Source organism: Gobio gobio (genome assembly GCF_949357685.1).
Source record: "Gobio gobio genome assembly, chromosome: 3".
In the NCBI taxonomy this organism is placed as follows: Eukaryota; Metazoa; Chordata; class Actinopteri; order Cypriniformes; family Gobionidae; genus Gobio; species Gobio gobio.
Window position 1 is genome coordinate 43,080,383 of NC_137099.1, and position 15,130 is coordinate 43,095,512.

Consider the following 15,130-nt stretch of genomic DNA (forward strand, 5'->3'; position numbering starts at 1 on the left):
TGTAAGCACAGTTCATTCAATTTCAAAATCATATGAAGAGTTCATATGCAAAAGCCTCTAAATGCCACTACGGTAAAAAATGAGATAATACTGAGTGAATGCTCTCCGCATATAGTATACGTTCATACAATACTTTCACTTCAAACCCACTAAATCCCAGCCTCAACCCATTCAGAAGTACCGGTAATTAGGTAGAAACCTATACATAGAAGCCTGACAAAAATGCTTATTTTAAAGAAAAACGACAGACTTAGAGGCTTTTGCATCTGGAGTCTTCATATATTGTGTATATTTTTCACATACTTCAACCCTTTCTTTTCTTTTCTTTAAATGTTCCATATACCTTTATAAACAGGTCAAACTCTTGTTTTTGTATCAAAAAAGTTGCAGAGACATATTTTAATGAGAACATTTTTAATGATCAATCTCTTTAATGTACTTTTTTCTGAAAAACAAATTCTTTGTAACTCTCTGGCATTACCATTTACATAATTCTGTACATGAAAAAGAAAAGAAAAAAAAGCACTGCTTTAGATACAGATTAAAATTTGAAAACTAGAAAAAACCTTCAAAATAAAAATTAGAGGAGGTTTACATTACAAATTAGTAGTAAGACATTGTCTGAAGTGCAATGGTATAGCTCAGATGAGTTTAAAAGTGGAAAAAAAGATGAAATAAAAATACTTCTCTATCTTAAACAAACAGCAATATCTTTACAGTTAGTAGAGACGTATCCTCTGATGTATTTAAAATCGTAAAAACATATTTACATATAACTGTATCTGATATATATCTTTTTCCATCACATATATGTCAGCACCAGTACAAAATAAAAAGGAGAAAAAGATAAGCTCGATGACTTCAACAGAAATCAAAAACATGTTAATCTTGGTCCCAGATTGTTGATATTTGGTGAGACGGCAGGAGAACGTGGGATTTACTCTCTCCAACTGCGATCCTCTTGACACAGAAACAATATAACACTGCGAAACACTGAAGATGTGAATGCGTTCAATCTCCCATTAAGACAGAAATTTCTCAAAAAAAAGGGGCAAGTCAGTCACAATTCAAGTCAGTTACATTCCTCATAGAGCTGAAACAATCAAACTAGAGCTCGATCACAGAAAGAGACACCATGACTATAATACCATAAAGGAACACACAACAAGGAGAAAAGACCGATATTCTTTGTGTGGCATTTCATGGTAAACAACAGAACTAAACAAGTCTGGCTGTTACCATTTTGAAACTTCATTTGAAATTAGTTGACAGACCAGGTTAAACTCGTACACAACATAACACAACAAATCATTCTTTATGAGAACTGTAAATTTTAAGTCGATGGAAATGGATCGTAAATAAATTTAAATTCCCAATACAGAGCAGAGGCTTACATGTACAAATTAAGTCCTTTTTTTTTTTTTTTTTTGATGAAATTGTGTCAGTTGAAAGGGAAAAAGAAAGTTGTCTGGATTACAAACGGCTTGCCGGAGTCTTGATGTGCTTGTCTTTCCTCTGTCAGGCATTGTGTAACGGGTGTGTGCAAGAGCTTGAAGTGGTGCAATGATTGAAGTAATAAATATCTGTCATTTGACTGGTAAAATAAAAAGGAGGAAAGTGGTATGACCCATCAGCGGAAATACAGTATGTACTGTTCTCTTTTATTAAAATATCTTTACCCAGTGTTCACAAGCAATTATGTTCAGTCAAAGAAAAGAAACAAAAAATAGAACGTTGTGAAGCATTTTAAATGATAGAATCAAAACACTGAATTTGCCTCAGATTACTTTCACAAATGTCTGGGGTGTTACATCAAAATCGCATAAACATTACTTTATACTTGGTGAACTGTTTCTTGTAATCCAGATGAGTTCGTATATCCTTTCTAGCTGCCATTGTGACTAAAGAAAACATCTTTCTCACAGTTTTAGGGAGGGGTGGGAGAAGTTTGTAGCTGCCAAATCTCTTCAAGCAATATTAACAAACACCTAGTTGACAAACACACACACATGGCTTCACTCTTCTACTGACACCGGTCGCCTAGCGACAGCAGAGCATCCATCTTGCATGCACAGAGCACACAGAGTCTGATGTGTTTTGTTGTGATGCTCGTAGTGCAAATAAACGCGCACACACACACGCACACACACACGCACACACACACACAAGCACAAAGCAGAGCAAATCAACACACATCAAGAGCAGCGAGAGAGAGAAGATATGTGAGAGAAGAAAGAGGAGGAGGTGTGTTGAATTGTTTGGTTTGGGAAAAGGGATCCATTGGTGACAAAGGCCCACCTCAAATTTCCACACACTCTTTAATACATGGACAGGATGTCAGAACAAGTGAGAACTAAATACATAAAAACATCCATAAAATCTTTCCCAATGTCATTTTGCAGGTTTTCAGTGCCTCTTGCCCTTAGTCCAGCACAAAGGACATAAGAGAAAAAAAAGACATAAATGGATCAAATCCAAAACGGGTATTTCTTTAAAAAAAAAAGAAAAAAGAAATGACCACCGGATCCTTACTTGAGAAGCAACCCAAACAGAGAGGAATTGGTTTAAATATTGTGACAGCACACACATGTAATACACAACATGTAATATATTTCTTAGATTTGTCGACCATGTAATAAAAAAAAAAAAAACCCAAAACAATAAAACAAAATCACATTTTCCATAAAATTGTCCTATTAAAAAATCCCTTAGGCTATTGGTTGGGGAAAAACTCTTCCATCCAACCTTCCGATGAATCCAAATCTGTCCCATCCGACAGTCCGAACGAAACCCCGGCCCCAGCCCCTGATTGGCTGCCGTAACCGTATGCCAGGTCCTGATTGGACGTCCTCTGGTAGCCCTGAGGCTGACCCCCTGGCATGTACGACCCACCCCCTCCCGATGCTCCCGGTATGCCCTGAGCAGGGCCCTGTCCAAAAGCGGCCATGTTGGGCACTCCCTGGTTCATGCCTGGCATTACCATCCCCCGCGGCTGGTTGGTCCTTGGTTGCCCTGCCATGTGCGGCATCATCGGCCCACCCATTGCAGCTGGGTTTATTGAACGTGGGTCCACCATAGTCTGTCCGCCCATCGCTTGTGCGAAATGCTGCTTGGCCATCCTAGGAGGCTGGCCACCTTGCATGGCGTACGCAGGGTTACTGTTAAACGCCACCATGTCGTTTGAAGTCCTTCCGCCCATGGCCTGCATATTTTGCTGCTGCTGCTGCGGCGGCCACGTCTGGCCTCCGCCTCCCATCATGCTCTGCAGTCTCTGAACTTGGGCTTTGGCCATCGGTTGCCCACCAGGGGCGACACCGGCTGATTTTATTTGCTGCTGCGGGAGGGCCTGGTTCATTAGCATTCCCTGTCCATACCCGCCTCCCGGGCCTCCGCCGACCATACCTTGCCCGCCGGCAGCCACTTGTCTTTGTGCCATCGCCATGCCGGGCTGATTGGGATGGTGCTGCTGTTGCTGCTGGAGCATTTGGCCCATGTTTGGGTTCATACCCTGGTACATGCCAGTCTGTGTACCAGCCTGGCCTCCGTATGCCATGCTCATGTCACCCTGCGAGGGCATGGCGGCGGAATTCTGGACGGGCGTCATCTGCAGTATCCCCGGGTTCTGTTGCTGCTGCTGCTGCTGCTGCTGCAGAAGTCGAGCGTTCCGCATGTTCTGCAGCGTCTGGTTCCTTGCTGCCATCTCCTGGGACGTGCCTAAAATAATATAAAATTCAATAATATTAACTGACATCTGTTGTTCTCATTACATTTCCAGTACATCAAAGGCTTGCTTCAATTAAAGCCAAACAGCATAAATACACGCTCACATTAGCATAGCAAATCACTGTCAATTGTATATAATGACATAAACTGCACATTAAAATCTCCAGATATCTGTATGCGCTTGAAATTAATGATTCCATGTTCGACTTAGCCCACACTTGAATTTCATACTTCATATTTAAATTATGTTGACAGGCATCAGGCACTTTTTCCCACCGTGGTAGTCAAAGGCTGCCGAGATCTGCTTGGTTACAAACATTCTTCCAAATATCTTCCTTTGTGTTCAGCAGAACAAAGAAATGTTTGCAGGTTTGGAACAACTTGAGCGTGACTAAATGATGACAGAATTTTCATTTTTGGGTGAACGATCCCTTTAAGGAGCTACATTTCTGATATCGTTGCCAGATTTTACTGCTGATATGAAATAATGTTATTTAAAAGATAATCTTGGCAAACTGTTTCAGAGATTTTAGGAGATAGAAGCTGTACTTGTATGCTTATTACCTATATTGAAAGTCACTGACTTAAAGTCAGATGTCTACACTAATAATAATATTTACATTACATAAATGTTAACATTACTTAACCAAAAAGCAGACCAAAATATTATGTCCACTTGAATTTAATATTCAAAACAACAAAAAGTATCAATAGATTGGTTTCCTGTCAAAGCGTAAAAGGACATATAATACCGTGTACCACATAAAATTACTGGATTAAATATTCTCCAAAAGTTTACAGACTTCCACGACACGTTTTCAACTAAAAACGGAAGATTTTTATGCACTTTGGCCATTCGTTTACATGACAATGGCATTTTGGAAAACAACACCCATATCTGTGTAAACTACAAAAATGTAAATCTGTAAAACGGTGATGCCATGCACATGCGTAGGCTATTACATGTTTAGTCTATAGCCTTTTTTTTTGCAAATGAAAGGATACAGATATTAAAAGTAAGAAAAGGGGAGGGTTGGCATTGGACATCATCACATGTTGTTATAACAAATCAACACAATGTAACAAATATAAGGTTAGGTTCCTTACAACAGACTCAAGGATGATTGTGTTCAAACATTTTCTTAAAGGAAGTAAAAAGGACTTTATATTAGAGGAGAAAATTCTAAAATTGGGATTACAGTGAATGCTTCTGGCTTTGTGAAGATGAAATTTACCCAGAAGACAAAGTAATAATACAGTATTATCAAGATTAACATCCTTAGAATGAAAATCGGACAAAAATGATAGATTACGTAATTTGTGTCTAAAGGTTCATCTCGTGTGCACTGTAGTAAAAAAATCTGTATGTGCGCAGACACGTAGTGGTTCTTTACAAAGTGACATCGCCAACTACTAGTTTGGGATGCATAATACAGTGTTATTAGTCATTTTCGCGGATCCGTGTGAACGGGGATCGTTTTGATAACGTTCTCATCGGCTAAAAGAATGTATGTCTTATACTGCTTGATGTGAAATGCTGGCACTGGGTGTTAAGTGGCCAGGCAGTAATTTGAGGAGCAACAAGAAAAACGTTTATTTTCCGGTTTAAATAGAGGAACTGCACTTAGAGGCTTAAAGGAGTTCGGATTTTTCACATCAGAAGTCACTATCCACTTCAGGTCCTTAGAGACATAACACTATAAGCCCTTTAGCCGCATAAAGTAATATGGTCATTACAACTAGTGGCAAAGCATTTAGATTCTAGGTATGGATATTATCCTCCTTTCTTTGTATATGTGTGTGTCTTGCCTTGAAACTGCTGGAGTGGGTATGGATTCCTCTGTGCCTGACTCATCTGTCTGGGGAGATGCTGCTGCTGTTGTAACTGGAAAAAGAGGGAAAGCAAAGCACAAAACTAGATGAATATCACAATTTCTCATCAATAATCACAAGCAACTGAACAGAAAGCAGAACTCTTAAGCCACGAAAGGTCAAGAGCTGCTTGAACACTCAACAAGGATGACTATTTATGAGCATAAAGAAAAGTCAAGCACTGTATGTCTATGGTGTCAATCAATGACACTCACCTGTTCTGCCAGCATGTGCTGCTGCTGCTGCTGCTGTCTCTGTTCTCTAATAAGCTGTGCTTTCTGCTGCTCCATCAAATGGAGCTGGACCCTCTTTTCCTGCTCCATAGCCATCATCTGCTTCATCATGGCCGCCTGCTGTGGATTGGCCAGATAACCAGCAGGCCCCGCCCCATTAGGCCCCGATGAGGCCACACCCCCTGGTCCTCCGTGAGGTGGCTGGACTCCACCAGCCTGCCGCGGCAATCCAACCACACTTTCCTACAAATGCAAGAAAGGGGAGATGATCAGACAGTATAACTGATGATTCACTTCATTTATTCAGTCATTGAATTACTGACACCTAATACACACAAAACGGTTCTAATTGCTTCTTGAATGTAATAACCGATTATTTTCAAACTGTGTCAATTGATCTCCATCCACTGTGGACTGGCTTCATTGGTACTAAATTAATATTTATAATATATTACATGCACTACTGTTTAAAAGTTAGCGGTCGGTATGATTTAAGAAACATTTTTATTCAGAAAGGATGCATTAAGCTGATCAAAAGTGAAAGTAAAGCCATTTATGATTATGTTACAAATGATGTTTATAATGTTACAAAACTGCCATTTCAAATAAAAGCTGTTCTTTTTTAACTTTTATTTTCATCAAAAATCCTGAAAAAAAACCCAAAAAACAAAAACCTATCACCGTTTCAGGGATATCAAGGATCATGTGACACTGAAGAATGAAGTAATGGGTGCTGAAAATTGTACTGTGCCAACACGGAAATAAGAATATGAGATTTTAAAATGCGTACATTAAAAATATTGAACAGTTACTTTAAATTGTAATATTTCACAACATGTATTTATTTAAAAAATCCAGCCATGGTGAGAATAAAATCCTTTTTTTTTTTTAAACATTTAAAAAAATCTCACGACCACAAATTTTTTAACGGTTGTGTATCATACACATTTATAATGTAATAAAGCAGTAAAAACATTGTTAACGTCAATAAAGTAAATGCATGCATGTGTCCTTTCCATTAGACATTTATTTTGTCCAACAATAACACATCCATATCACATTTTACAATGTCATAAATTAAACTAGGAATCAAAATTCTGCATCAAAATGCCCTAATGAACAGAAAAATAAAACTTCGGATCCAATTTCTCAAACAAGGTACACCAAAGATAACAGGAGCCGTGGAGACCTCTTTTTTATTGTGTGGGGTCAGGAAAAGATACCCCTCTCTCTGAGTAGTAGTGGCTGAGGTAATATAAAATTACCCTTAATGCACTGTGGTGTGAGACGATATATAAATCAAGATCCACGACATAGAGTCCCGAGACCCAGACTGAGACACCAAGTAACTATGGTTTTCTTTTATAGGAACAGTCTGAGATAGGACAAGGGAATGCTATGCAGAAGAGGGGTGGTGGGGTGCAACCTGTTGCAAACTGGATTTAAACTCGCACCATCCACACAAGCACCCCATCCTGTAGCTCAACGTGCCCGAGCACATTCACTGACCGCAAGCCCACGACTCCAATCTAGTGCGAACATTTGAACCTTCCCTCCATGAGGCTTTTAAAACAGCATAAATAATGAGGCGCAAACATGCACACGCCACAGGAGACTGTTCAGATAAATCTAGACCAGACCGGTCAATGAGCACAAATCTGTGTGTAGACAGCTGGATCTCTTCTGTTAACCAGTCATGCTGTCCAAACGAGCGCCGATCGGCACGTACGTATCTGTGTCGAGGCCGGAAAGGCCAGAGGGGGGCAGTGTTGATCTTTTTTCCCCCCTCTCCTACCATCTCTTTCTCTCACTCCCTCTTTTGAGTCGTCATCTATCTCTATTTCTTCCACCTCTGTGCCCATGTCTCCATTCCGTTCTCCGTCTTTCCCTCCTTCCTCCACATTTCCCTTTACCTCCTCTCTTTTTCTTCTTTCACCCTCACCGCCTTACATACTCTTTTTCATTATGATCCCCTCATCCCCCTCTCCCTTCAGCTCTCTCTGCAGATGGCTTAATCATGAGTGGTGTAAAAGATGTGTCTCCTTCTTCCTGCCGGATAATGCGTGTGAGCCAAAGAGAGAGAGAGAGAGAGAGAGAGAGAGAGATGAGGGGCGAGAGGAAAAGACTCAAATGACAGAAAAAAAACATTAAAGAGAGGAGAGAAAAAATACAGAGAGATAGAGAGAGCAGGTAGCCAGGCAACAGTGGCTGTAATGTTGAGCAGATGGTGCTCATAGGAGCCATGATGGACGACAGCGGGCTGCAGCCGAGAGAGAGAGAGAGAGAGAGAGAGAGAGAGAGAGAGAGAGAGAGAGAGAGAGAGAGAGACTCAGAGGGAGAGCAGCGTAAATTAAGTCTCTCTCTTTTATCCTCTCTTCCTCCTCTTTGCGTCTCTATCACTGATTCCATTTCCATCTTTTCTCCTTTCGTTCACACATGTGTGAACCCTTCTTGATACTACTATTCTTGCTTGGTCATTTATCTCTCTAACTAAACTGTCAATCATAAACAGACTGTATAGGAGGATCAATGCAAATACAGCAAGAGTGTTTTGGATATCACAAGACCAAAATATTGTTTAAAATTTGAATAATTATTGAATTTAAAAGCGTCACTGAAAGGTGTAATGTGTATTTTACTGCATCACAAGCAACTACAAAAAAAATTAATTGGGGGGAGTCTGTTTTCAAACAGGTTTCCAGAACACTCGCACTGCGCTTGTTTAGGGAAGCAGGTAGCCCCGCCCTCAAACTCATGCCATTGGTCGAGCAAGACCATGTTGGATGTTGGATGGCTCAATGAAACAGCAATGTTTTGAAAGCAACAGAACTTACACTCTTCATAAAAGTCAAACTACAAATGGTTTGCTTATAAAGTTTAGGTCGAATGGATGTTCAATAGATGGACCAAAATGTTGAGAGAATATTGAAAATATATTCATCTGCCATTGGTCATGACAAAACAGATAACCCAAACACCCGTCAACGGTCGAGCAAACGTTGCTGTTGTCAGGCTGGTCAGGACTCAAACAGACAAAACAATGTTTCGATAGACTTTTTGGGGAAATCAACATACAAATGACTGACTTACAATTGTCCAATTCATTAATTTGGGACAAAAGAAGGTATTTTAAAATCAAAATGACACACCCTGAGCAATGTGAAAGCATTAAAGGTGCAGTATGTAAGATTGACAGCTAGTGGTTGAAATGGGTACTGCAGTCCAAATTCAAAATATTAGAGAGAGAGTTGATTCCCTGCCCCCTCCTCCTTAGACTCAATGGTCACGCGGGTTGCCAGTTTGAGGACACGCAACAGGAACGAGCGCAAATGACAATGGAAGCCGAGGAGACTTGCACACTGCAAGTTGAAGAGTTGATTTATTTATGTATGATGAGTTGATATCACGTTTTAATATGTATCTGTTGATAGGCATTTTTAGACGGGTGCTTAGGCTTTTTAGGTCGAGTGATTCTGCGATCTATGATCCAGTTTGTTCGCTGGCTTCCATGGCAGCAACACCCTGTGTTTTCCGCCAGCTGGCAACCTTTGGTGTCGAAAATTCTATTGGGTAAATTGGCAACGTGCGGTATCGCACAGATCAAAACAAAAACAGACATTCCGACACGGAACGCACATTTCAAAGTAAAATAACTGGCTGTAGCAGTGCTTTTTAGAGTCAAAAACTTACAACACCTTTAAGTGTGAGGGTTTACCGAAGCAAATGTAAACAGGCAAGACTATCCGATGATTGTGAACTCTAAAAGTTCAGCTCATCTTCAGTTGTTAAGATGCGTGAAAAAGCTCACTGCACTTTGCACAGAGCAATACATAGTGCAATACTGGAGTGATTGCTTTCATTGATCTCATGCATACACACACAAACACACATTGATTACCAGTAGTGAGCCTTGGCCCAGATCAGACACTAATCTGAGGGGCTTGCTCACAACATCCCCTCTAATAATACACCACGCGCCAACACACGCCCCCCGTGAGGGCGTTTGTGTGTGTGGGTGGTGGTAGTAGTGACTGGCCAATTCAAACAAATTCAAGCTATGACATCTTAAACGTGTTGAAGAATTTTGGCATAAAATGTTGCATCGGCTGATCATTTGCAAGTTCAACTCTCAATATGGCAAAAAAGACTCAAGAGAGAAAGTTTGAGCTGCTCTCTAATAGTTTGCCAATGGCTGATATCTAGAGAGCAGAGTGACCAGTATATACATAACAGGGGCGCTTCCTCCAAGGAGGCAAGGTGTCTCCTCAAAAAATACTGGATGAGAAAATAATCAATATTACAAAAATAAAACAACTCAAATATTACAAAATGGGACATTAAAAAGTGTAAAAGTCACTCGTTTTTATAAAGTAACACTGTCCAACAGCGACACCCGCAGGAAAAGTTACAGCGAGAGGCTTGCCACCCCTGAGCCCATTGACTTTTAAAGGGATAGTTCACGCAAAAACAAAAATAACGACTTTATTCAACAATTTCCTTCTAGTCTGTGCCAGTTGAATAAAGTTGTTTGTTTTTAAGCACAAAAAATATTCTCGTCACTTCATAAAATTAAGGCTGAACCACTGGAGTCACACGGACTATTTTAACTATAGCCGCGTTTCCACCGCAGGAACTTTCCCCAGGAACTAGGAACTTTGGGGTGGTACTCGGTGTGTTTTGACCGCAGGAACCAGGGTCTAAATGAAGTACCGGGTAAATATTTCCCCCTTCGAACGGCCCTGCTCCCTAGGTAGTACTTTTACAAAGTTCAGGAACTTTCGGGGGTGGGACTTGGGCGCTGAACACGCTGATTGGTTGAACTCATGCAGCATTTTATTTCAACCTGCATTTTTAAAAGTCTTTTGCGAGGTTCGTTCTGCGTTCAGTCTTGATCTTTCTGTCCGATGGCGCGCGTTCGTCTCAGCCATCTCACAGTCAATGTCCGTAATAGCTGATAATAACCTACGTTGTCTTGTTTTAAATCTAGCTTTACGAGCTTTCAGAATACGCTTTAGTATCAGTGCTCTTCTTTGCTCCGATTTTGAAAACTGCTTTATGAAGCTTTGGAGCATATCGAATCAGCGAGTCGATCCAGCGATTCGGAGCGCCAAAGTCACGTGATTTCTGCAGTCTGGCGGTTTGACGCGTGATCCAAATCATGATTCGACTCGCTGATTCGATACGCTCCGAAGCTTCATGAAGCAGTGTTTTGAAATCGGTTATCACTATATAAGTCGTTATTCCGCTTTATTTGGTGCACAAAAAATATTCTTGTCGCTTTATAATATCAATATTGAACCACTGTACTCACATGAACTGATTTAAATATGTTTTTAGTATATTTATGGATTAATGGATCTTGAGAGTGTAAATTTCATTGCTGCCTATGCAGGCCTCACTGAGCCATCGGATTTCAACAAAAATAATAGGTCTTACGGGTGTGTAACGGCAGGAGGGTGAGTAATAAATGACATTTTCATTTTTGGGTGAACTAACCTTTAAGAATGTCTCAGATCATGTTGATGAGCATAAATGTAACTGCTCCTTAAAGGAACACGCCGACTTTTTGGGAATTTAGCTTATTCACCGCATCCCCCAGAGTTAGATAAGTCCATACATACCTGACACACCCACCGCTAGCCTAGCTTAGCACAAAGACTGGAGGTAAACGGCTCCAGCTAGCCTACTGCTCAATAAGTGACACAATAACGGCAACATTTTCCTATTTACATGTTGTGATGTGTATAGTTACACCGTGTACTAAGGCTGACAGAAAATGAAAAGTTGCGATATTCTAGACCGATATGGTTAGAACTATTCTCTCATTCCTGCATAATAATCAAGGAACTTTGCTGCCGTACCATGGGTGCAGTGGCGCAATGATATTACACAGCGCCTGAAAATAGGCTAACTTCCGTCAACATAACCAATGTGACAACCTGCTTGCACAGAGAGTGCTGGGGACTATTTTCAGGCGCTGCGTAATATCATTGCGCCGCTGCATCCATGGTACGGCAGCAAAGTTCCTTGATTATTACGCAGGAATGAGAGAGTAGTTCCTAGTATATCGGTCTCGAAAATCGCAACCTTTTATTTTCCGTCGGTCTTAGTACACGATGTAACTGTACACATCACAACATGTAAATAGGAAAATGTTGGTGTTATTTTGTCACTTATTAAGCAGTAGGCTAGCTGGAGCTGTTTACCTCAAGTCTTTGTGCTAAGCTAGGCTAACGGTGGGTGCGTCAGACAGAGTTATGGCACGCACGGAGATGAGAATAGCATGTATGGACTTATTTCACTTCGGGGGATATGGTGAATAGGCTAAAGTCCCAAAAAGTCGGTGTGTTCCTTTAAAAGTAGGATTGATTAAACAGACTGATGAACTGAAACAATGCTATGACAAAGGTGTGGAGGGGGATGCAGTCTATAGAATTCTCCAGGTGCTGCCGCCTCCTTTATCAGATTATTTGCTTGAATATCAATCATGTCAAACCTACTGAGAGCAAACAAATGAGAGACTGGCAGGAAGAGGATCACCGGTAGAAGGCCAAAACCAAGAAATCTACATCACAAATTTACCACAAACAAAAGCATATTTCATATTATCCTTACATCTATTGGTGCAATGACAAAGAACAAAGAAATGCCAAAGTAGTCGTTCTTTTGTTCTCAAAGTCTAGATAACACACCTGTTACAAGATAGGACTGGCCGTGCTGTAGCCCACCCCCTCATTTCCCACTCTTCCATCCCTTTTTCCACAAAACTCCACCTCCCTCTACCTCCAACCTTTTGCCCTCCCCATGTTGCGTTATCTCTCCCAGCTCCTATATTCCCTTTCTCCCTCCATCTATTCCACTGCACAGAAGCCATTAGTGGTGGCCGTAAAGCCATATTTCTGTCTACAGCTCAATTACACGCACACACACCCACGCGTGCACAGGTTCAGTGCCAGTTCATTGAGCATTATGGATAAAAATCCATCTGCAGCTATGCACACTGATTTCTCCATATGAATCCCTAATAAACAATTGCAGTAAACGAATTGAAAAGTCAAATAATGATGTTAACCCTCAGATTTCAGTTTATGTCCATTTCATCAGCCAGGCTGGGTGACCATGATCAGTCACTTAAAATAGCGTGAAACTAAATGAAATAATCGCTCTTTGAATGCAACAGATACAGCGTCTGAATAAGGCTACTCGTTTTCATTGTTTGGACAAGTCTGCGCCCAGAAATTGTGCATTGTTCGCTGGCTGCGCCTCAAAGTTTCAGAAATAAATACTGTGCACCCACGGCTCAATTAAACACAGACGGACTCTCTCTGTGTGGATCTGCAGGTAGAGGAGAAAATGATGAAATCTGATGTAAGGACGAGAAAAGAAAGATAACAGAAGCACATCGAAATAAACGTCTCCCTCATGCTTCTCTGTTACGCTCACTATTCCAGTCTACCACTTTCCCTTTCTCTTTATAAAATCCAGTATTTGGAGATTCTGTTCTGATTTTATAAAAGAAAAGTAATAGAACCCATAAACAGGCCCACACGAAATCTCCAGAAAGCTCTACAGATTCAGAACACCCATAATTCACAAAGTGCTGCCCATTTACGGCACCTTGCACGATCATATATTTAATATTTTACTATGGCTAATTTGACAGTGTTTTCAGATTCCAACAACAGTGCAACATGCCTACAGAATTCAACAGGTTTTCCCCTAAAATAGCCTATATACAGAAAATTCCAGAAAAGGTCTGCAGATTTGCACAAGTGTGCGCAACCTGCATGTGTCATACAATATGCAGATTTACCCTTAAAACACAACAGAACTCGGAGTTGAATGTCACAACAGGTGCTTGCGCGTGTCTGTTTCAAAATCTTCTCTCTTTCTTTCCGCTCTTATCTCTCCTTTGTTTCTCGCAGCTGTGCCTTGTTGAAAGCGATCATGACTAATTATTCAAGACTCAACAGAAGCAGAAATTATGATGAACTTTATTATCCGAGTGAGAGAAAGAGAGAGCGGAGAAAGAGAGAGAGGGGAGCAGAGGGAAATGTTTTAAGCTGTTGAAACGGTGTTTGATTGGTGAAGGGTTTTTGAGTGCGTCTGTGACAGATTAATTGTCATCTTTTACTGTCTCACTTTCCTGGGATGAGTGAACCAATCATTGCTCCTCTCTCAAGAGGGGAGATAAAACGACCAATCACAGTTTTAGATCTCCTTTCTTTACTGTCCAACATTCCCACACAGGGAGGCGAGCTCAGGCTCTAATCAACAGAGAGGGAAGCAGAGTGTGTCAATGCCACATATGAGCTCTGTATTTTAAGGCATCATACATTATGCCGGTACAAAACAAAAGCAGTGAACTATCCCTATTAAAGGGATAGTTCACACCCTCATGCTGGTCCATGTTGTATTATGTACTTTTTTCTGTGAGAATATATTTTAAAAAGTGCGTTTTTGTGCATACAATAGCAACCAAAAAGGTTTGTGTACCAACTTCAAAATATGCTGTTTTGCAGAAGTAAAGAAATGCATACTGGTTTGGAATGACATGAGGGTGTGTAAATTATCTTTTTTGGGTGATCTATCCCTTTGTGATACCTTGTTTTGACCAAACCAACGTTTGGGTTTGTGCATATTTGATCCAAATATGGGTTGAAACAACCCAGCATTTTTAAGGGTGCATCGGGGTGTCTGTTAGCTTAGAAACATGATAACGCCAAACTCCATTGGAATCAATTGTGAGTTGGGTCTCCGTGCTCTTCAAGTGCTGCATGTATGGCGCAAAGACGTGCTGTTCCACTCGCTAGTGACGTTACGGATGCCTTAAAAGGTAGCTGACTATGTAGGCATAACCTGATTTTTGAAAGGAGCCATATTGTTTATAATTTCATTCGGAACATGACAGCATTGTGTGTTTGTGATGCGTGTGTGAGCGTATAGTACGGCTTTAGTGTTCGGTTTCACAACCACCCTCTCCCAGGCACTTTTTCTCCTGAGCAGCAATTACCAGGGCCTTGATTTATGTGTCCAGTCAAAGAAGCCTCCTCCCCCTCTCTTTTCCTCCCTCTCTCGTAGGCCTTTTATCAGCAAGTCACTCTCTAACAGCACCGCAGCCACCCCTGAGACAGACCTCATCAGATAACACACGCACGCACGCAATGAAATCTTTAAGAAAAAGCCTCATCCTCTCGGGACAGAGAGCAATCGTTTAAGTATCTGAGAGCGTAGTATCCACGCACACACGTATACGTATGCGTCTTGTTGTATGTTAATGTGGAGGGCATCACACACATGCT

General features: G+C 40.9%; 1 protein-coding gene across 1 annotated transcript in view; it reads right to left on the reverse strand.

Moving 5' to 3' along the window:
* Positions 1-401: 401 nt before the first annotated feature.
* maml3 (mastermind-like transcriptional coactivator 3) overlaps positions 402-15,130 on the reverse strand; it is a 142,687-nt gene continuing 127,958 nt past the window's right edge. The window contains exons 3-5 of the mRNA XM_079812486.1: positions 5,811-6,071; positions 5,533-5,608; positions 402-3,714 (exon numbers count right to left, since the gene is read on the reverse strand). Of these exons, the coding sequence (XP_079668612.1) occupies positions 2,714-3,714; positions 5,533-5,608; positions 5,811-6,071 (1,338 nt within the window). The 3' untranslated portion in view covers positions 402-2,713. The remainder of the gene's footprint in view (positions 3,715-5,532; positions 5,609-5,810; positions 6,072-15,130) is intronic.